The 7,436-nt window shown below is 51.6% G+C and overlaps 1 protein-coding gene across 1 annotated transcript; it reads right to left on the bottom strand.

Annotated features, from left to right (window-relative positions):
- Positions 1-708: 708 nt before the first annotated feature.
- LOC122372453 (ankyrin-1-like) lies at positions 709-4,761 on the bottom strand. Its single transcript, XM_043349625.1, has 4 exons — positions 4,047-4,761; positions 3,186-3,429; positions 2,709-2,950; positions 709-2,466 (listed from the first exon to the last, which is right to left on the bottom strand). Exons 1-4 carry the CDS (start codon positions 4,635-4,637, stop codon positions 2,152-2,154), a joined length of 1,392 nt encoding a protein of 463 aa, XP_043205560.1. The 5' UTR covers positions 4,638-4,761; the 3' UTR covers positions 709-2,151.
- Positions 4,762-7,436: the final 2,675 nt, after the last annotated feature.

Here is a 7,436-nt window from a genome sequence, read left to right on the forward strand (position 1 = left end):
GAGTCAATTTTGAGTCAACACACTTGACTCAACAAAAAATTTGAGTCAAGTTTGAGTCAACTCATATTTTCATTGAGCCGCTTGAGTCATGAGTCGAGTCAAGGGAAAAAATCAGCTCCTTGTTTGAGTCAGAGTTGAGTCAGGGCTTTCTGAAGTTGAATGATGAGTCGAGTCGGCAATTTTTTTTTAGTCGAGCACAACCCTGGTCATAGGAAGACTATGTTTCTCGGCTGCTGTCAATGAAGCCATTCGCACTGTCCGCACTGACGAGTTCCCGTCACAAACACCTGCCTTCATCTTGAATTCGTGAGCCACCCTTTCTTTCTTGGCTACATTTATTATCATTATTTGTTATATAGCTACGATAGACGAGAAGCAACTGTGTTTGACCGAGAGTTAGGTGCACGATTGTTGGCCGTTGTTAATTGCGTTTGTTGCTATCATCGCGCGGTTGTTATCACTATCAGTATCACATGCCCGGAGCGATGTGATGTGTTGTTATGTTGGTATGAACATGTCCGGCACTGAAGTCATCAAGCCGTAAACTGAGTTATTGATGTGTGCTACTGACTGGTTATTGTATTTTTGTTGAATTACATGGGAGACAATGACAATATTTAGTGTTGGCACGCACAAATGCACGTTTTGAAACAAAATAGCACTTAATTGGAGCCTTCAAAGGAACAAAACATGCGTCAAACACTAGAATATAGTTCACACATGTATTTGTATGCGTTACACAAGCATCCGCCTTGTATAATCGACAAATAACGATAATAAATAAACGGATCGTACAAAAGTTGCACTCTGAAGTAATACCACAGCTCTCAAAATGGCACAGGACTCCAACTCTGTTGCAGCAGATGATGTTCTGACGGTAGTGTTGAACTACAACCCAATGCGCAGACGGGCTCATAAGAAACAGCGCAACACACTACGAGTAGATAGCATTGGTGTGCCCAAAGTGGTGCGCTCACCAGCAACTGAATCGTGAAAATATAACTAATTTGATCAGCGCATTACAGCCACGCAAAGGCAGATTGGTTTTGGACAACATCAGAAACGTCACTATATAGCAGCTATGCAAAAAAGAACGGAAGAATGTCTTTTAAAAAGGCAGGGTTGCAACAGGCAACACCTGCAAAATGCTACAATTATTGCAATGTATTTTAGACGTAGTAGTAAGGGCTGGATTCCACTGTTTGTTTTCTATATCATGTCCTGTGATCCCACGTAGGAAAACCTAATGACTAACAAATTATCCCGACAGAAACACGCACAATATTATCCCACCCCACAGTCATCACTATTGCTCATTCGTGGAGGACCCTTCGTCACGAATACAGCCGATAAACACAAACAAAAATCAGCTCCAGAAACCAAGAGCGCTGATCACAACTGAGATTCTAACTGTTCGAGAGCATGTCGCTCCTGTCCCACATGTAAACAAGCATAAAGGAAAGAGTTCACCCTGAAGACAATTACTTGGCTAATAAACCAATCTTAAAATATCCTGAATTTTCGGGGCTCAGGACGGCCTTAAGTAGCGAAAGAGAAAAAAAAAACGTGAATTGAAACACTTATTACTGCGGCACGATAACACCTAGCCATTCCAGGATTAGATCAGTTATGCAAAAAAGCAAAAGGCTTCAGTCTGGATCTCGGGAAAATATTTGATTGATGTCGCTGAATACAACATTGGATTTCATGTAATTGATAATCATTTAGTCGAAAAGGACCATAAACTTTGGTTTTATCAAAACATTTTGTTAAATTTGTTTCCTTCAAATTAACGGTTTCAATTCACGTCCTAAATGTAAACTATTTCCTTTAAGCCATTGGCGAGCGCACGTTGAGCACGCATCAGCCCGAGAAACTATACATTATACAATCTAAAAATATCACGACTAACGTATACGGACGATGAAAATAAATATCACACTCGATCGAAACTATGTGTCATGGTCGACCACAACTGATAGACAAGGAGAAAAATATAAATATAAGGCAGCATGCGGTATCCAAAATTCTACGGCGGCCCGATTAACTACTCGGCTCACCTACGAACGCCCCCTCCCGCCGACCAGCAGCAGCCCGATCCCAGCGCCCCTGGCGGCCGCGCACAGAACCTCAGTTTCCGTGGGCGGCCACTCACACCGTCTGGTACAGAAGGAACTGCTGCAGCTCCCTGGGGAGCTCCAGCAGGGCGGCGCCGTGCCGCAGCCGGCGGCCCATCGCCCGCCGGATGGCGTCACGGGTGAGGGCGAGCAGGGGACGCGGCGCGCGCGCCAGCAGCAGCAGCTGCTCGCGCTGGCGCTCGGAGAGGGCGCGACTGCGCCGCAGGATGGGCGGGTCGAATGAGTCGGCGCTGGAGGCGAGCACCTCGTACAGGCCGGCCAGCTCGTGCAGGTCCGGCAGCGAGTTGAGCAGGCCCATCGGGTCCCGGAACTGGCTCTTCAGGACGACCTGTCGGAGAGAGGTAAGTAAGTACAAGTCAAAGGTATTAAGGCGGACGGACGGACATGACAGTCGGGAGGAAGATACAGGTCAGTTGAATGATCAGTTCTTGCAGCGGGATATTGTAGGGCACAGGCTATGATTTAGCTTACTCTCTTTCCAAACCACACACCCCGACTCACTCTAGTCTTCCTCCCATCAGAGCCACCCCCACCCCACGCTCCTCCCCTCCCTCCCCCACGGCTCCTCACCCTGGTGCCGTGCTGGAGCAGCAGCTGGATCACCTCCATGGACAGGTCCTGCCGGTTGGACTGCAGGTACTCGCCCAGCACGGGCCGCAGGAAGTAGCCATCCTCCGATTTGACCACTACATTGGGGTCGGCGCCGGCGGCCAGCAGCAGCTCCAGCAGCACGGAGCGGTTCTCGATGTACTCGGAGCACGCCACGTGCAGCGGCGAGCCGATGATGGGTGAGTGAGCGTTCACGTCAGCTCCTAATGAGAACGAAGGAACGGAATATAACTGCTATGACATCACTTTCATCACAACTCAATCAAATAATCGAATAATAATAAGCTGATAAGCCGGTAAATAGAGACATAAACAATTCATATATTTCAATAGGTTTTTCATCCTTACAAACAAAACCAACTTGAGTTTATTTCCACTGATGGCTATACACCTGTACCTATACTGTATAGGTATGCGTGAGCCTCCGATCCCACTCACCTAAATCGATGAGCAGACGGACCATGTCCACGTCTCCCTTGATGATGGCCAGGTCGAGCGGCGTGGGCTTCTCGTAGTCACACGGATAGTTGACGCGCGCCCCGCTACGCACTAGGAAGCGCACCGTGTCCCGCTGACCCGACATGACCGCGTAGTGCAGCACCGTGCGGAAGTCGTGTCGCTCCCCAGCCGTGCTGTTGACGTCCCCGCCGTACTGGACGTACAGCTTTACGGCCGGAAGACCCTGCGAAGGGTGGAGCGGGGGAGGGAGAGGTTAGTGGGTGGCTGGGATCGGGACCGACGGGAGGTGTCTCCACGAGGTCGGTAACAAATCAGAGCATGAAAGTGAGAAAACAAAAGTGGTTAATTGTGTACATAACATTGTATGAGACCGAAGACGTGTTCCTCTTATAACACGGGACATCCTGCAGGTAATCATTTCGGTTTTTGTCACAGATCAGTTATGACATCAATCGTTATTAATTCAATCATGCATGCACACAAATAATATCGTTATTGATTTGACCGGCTCTCTTGACTAGGAGCATATAGCTGACCGAGTCGATAAATCAAATTAGTCCGTCTCACAGCACGGCAGTGCCACTCCAATGCCATTCATATTACACGTTACAGCCTACGCGGGCGGCTGGCGGCAGGAGGGTAGGCTGTACCGCAATACACACCGGCTCGGCGGGACAGTCTACTTACAGGCACCGGCGCTCTGAACGGGAATAGCGCAGAGGCAGGGCTTTTTCGACTCGTGTTTCGACTCTAATCGACTGATACACGTGGCGTGGGACAATACTGACGCACGAATGACTCTGACGTCATCTATATCCCGTGACCCCGCCGGCTACTCACGTCGGGCTGCCGGGCGGCGCGCATCAGCTGACTGAGTCCGGCGCGGTCGGGCGCGTTCGGGTCGGCGCCGAACTGCAGCAGCAGTTCGGCCCACTCGAGGTCGAGCGGGTTCAGCAGGCTCAGCTCGGGCCCCAGGAAGTAGGTGGCGTTCGGGTTGGCTCCGTGCTGGAGCAGCATCCGGGCGATGTCCAGGTGTCCGTGTTTGACGGCCATCCGTAGCGGCTCGTCCACCTCTCCGCGGTGCAGCTCCGTGAAATCGACCCTGGCGCCAAACTCGAGGAACAGCGCCACCATCTCGGCGTAGCCCTTCTCGGCGCATAGGTGCAGCGCCGTGTGGCCCAGGTCGTCGGCGGCGTTGACGTCACAGCCGCGGGTGAGCAGCCAGCGCGCCGCCTCCGGGTAGCGCTGCCACACGGCGTAGTGAAGCGGACGCAGGCCCAGCGTCACCGGCGCGTTCACCTTGGCTCCGCAGGCGATCAGGATGCGCATCTCGTCCAGCGGCGCCGAGCGGGTGATACTGTCCGCCAGCGCGCGCTGCAGACACGGCTCGGGGGCCGGGGACGGCGACGGGCGCAGCACCTGGATCGGCATGGTCGGGCCGGACTGGACGCAGAGGGTCAGATAAGGTGGCGAAACTGGGGCGCTGGAGGAGGGCCTTGATGAGACGCGACTTTGCTGTTCAGCGAGTTGTCCACCTGGCCGCTTGAGCCTTATATTTGCGCTGAAAATAAAGAAGAAGTTAGGCGATATTCCCATCAGGTCAGCAGTCATAAAAGCATCGAACTGTGTTGGTGAGATAGATTTTTGATAGTCCATTCATTTCAATATCGTACTTGATCAATGTATGTCGGAGAGCTACTGACAGCCTGTGCTGCAGCCCATCAGCATTGTGACTCACGAACCTATGATATCTTACGATTAGAAGGTGAGGGAAGGCAATCCAGCGATTACATTGAAATCCAGCACAGCAGCACCATTAAGATGTAAATATGGAAGTCTTTGAATAGTTCGTCACGCTGTGCTACTGGGAAACCGTCACCGAACTTCCCGCTGGACGTGCAACTGCTGGCAGTGCCGTAGCGTCGTCACAAAAGTGGATCGCCGTCGGGTATTTCCAGCCGGCCGCTGCCTCCAACAGCAACACGACTACGTAATCGTTCCCAGGAGCGGGCAGCAGCGTCGAACGCTGCGACGCGGCCGAGTTGTGCAACAACGGACAGGCTAGGAGCTTACAGGCGTGGTTTTGAGGCCCTTGTTTTACCGTGTGAGATCGTTCAACACAGCTGGAACATAATGTCAAAATCAGCTGTCTCTACGAGACGGAGCATATACTAGCTGAAGATGGTTGAGCCACTGATAATTACATTGAAATGAATCGGCTGATACGAAGAGACGTTTCATGGGCGCAGCTTGTCGGTAAAATGACTCATGACTAGTCTAACAAGCGGTAGCTCCTCTTATCACATGCGGTTTAACCAAAGCCTAACGTTTATCTAGACATCCACCGCAACTTTCAACAAACAAAACTGACTCGAACCGAGCTTCAGCTCCTTTACAAACTCTGCCCCGGCAGCTGGCGCCGGAAGATTGCATAACCGACGCAGCTGTTGCAATTTTGGCGCAGTGCGACGGACCAGCTGTTTGTAGGGGATGGTAGGTTGTAGTCGCTCTGTCTGCCGAGGTATACCTACGTCGGTCTGGCCCCGAGCCAATCTGACGAGAGATCAACGCCTTTTCCTACCATCCCACCGCGAGCTAGGTCTGCTCTCAGACAAAGCAGCCTGGACCCCGGGACTGTGTCGGCCTCAGACGCTAACAAAGACTGGCCGCACCTGGCAGAGATAGAACACACCACGTGGTCGACATCACTGCTGCACTGAAGAACAAAAACGGCGTAGATGCGGTGTAGGGGGAGAAATAAGTCGGCAAGAATTAAAACGATCCGTCCATTTCCTGATGTAACTACGTGTGGCTGCCTTGATAAGATAAATGTGGAGTCAATTGTACCCTAAACAGACCGTGATTGCCGTGACTGCCTGTGTCATAAATGACTGAGCCTCGTTTCGATTCCGCAGACAGACACCAAGACCAAAATACAACCTTGACATTCGGCGCATTGACAGACCCTGGAGCAGGTGCCAAGTATCCCGTACTCCCGTCTCCTCCCGTCGGCGGCAGGCGGAACTCAAAGAGAGCAGTGCAGAGGGACTTCTCCGTCGGTCTAGGTACAGATCAAACAGGGCTATCAAAGACTGCTGAGAAGCCAGTGCAGTATGTAGTGCGGCGTTCCACCTCTCATATCGCTCCGACGGCAACTCTGTCGGAGACGGCGTCAGGTCACCGACCGGGCCCACGCCACCGGTTGGCACGGCCGACCAAAACAGCTTCTGACGTCCGTCTTCTCAGTGACCTCAGTCCCGGCGGGCGCCCGTCGGATACAGAATGACACGGGGCGGCAGTAGTCGTGACCTAACACCCCAGAGACAATCAAATCGACAGCCGAACGAACCGCCCACGGCTATGTGCGCAGGAGACACACTCCTTGCGTGGCGCTACAACTTTGACCGCAGCGGCGCGGCGGAGAGGCAGCGCCTGTTGATAAGGTCCTGGCAGACTCCCAGATCGCGGACCGAGTCGGGGCCGCTAACCCACGTGTGGCGTCACGGAGAGCCAAACAAAGAGTGACCTCGGCCGTATCGGCACGAGACCCGCGGCGACATTTCGGGAGTAGCTGACTGCGTCCAGCGCGGAAACCCAGGACGGCACCTGAATATAGTCTCTCCGAGTAAAAACCTACGACAGTTTCGCCCTACTAAAGGGATTTACGCAGTTGCATCTTCCGAAGGAAAAGGTCACAGTATTTCCGCCCGTCTATCCGTCAATGACAAGGTGAAGGACGAAGGTAAACATTTGACATCAAATCATCACCGACAGACGGCTCAGCTTTTTGACGGAAGCCTCAGGTTTTCAGGCAATTCATTCGTACGTGACAATGCAATTCGGCGAACAAGTGCAGCAACGCACCATAAATACACAAACAGCTTGATATTGACAGCAGGTTTATCGACTTTACACCATGAACCCCGGCTGTCCTTGTTCATTAAACACGTGTATAAATATTTCGATTTGTTACGTTTTAAATATAAGTGCTAGGCACATCACAAATGGTTGGCGACTAGGCTAATCTGTAAGATAGCCACATCATCGCATGACATTGTCATGTAGTTACCCATCTTCTTATTGAAGTGATGGAAACGTTCTTCGATAATATGAACAAGTGAATGAAAATCGGACGGGAGAGTCCACGCTTTTTATGACCGTCTTTTAGGTAGTGGAGTGCTCACGTTTACAAAAGCATAAGACAAAGGCCTGTAAGCACAGGAACCCGGA

Source organism: Amphibalanus amphitrite, unplaced genomic scaffold, assembly GCF_019059575.1.
Source record: "Amphibalanus amphitrite isolate SeventyFive unplaced genomic scaffold, NRLGWU_Aamphi_draft 001361F_arrow, whole genome shotgun sequence".
In the NCBI taxonomy this organism is placed as follows: Eukaryota; Metazoa; Arthropoda; class Thecostraca; order Balanomorpha; family Balanidae; genus Amphibalanus; species Amphibalanus amphitrite.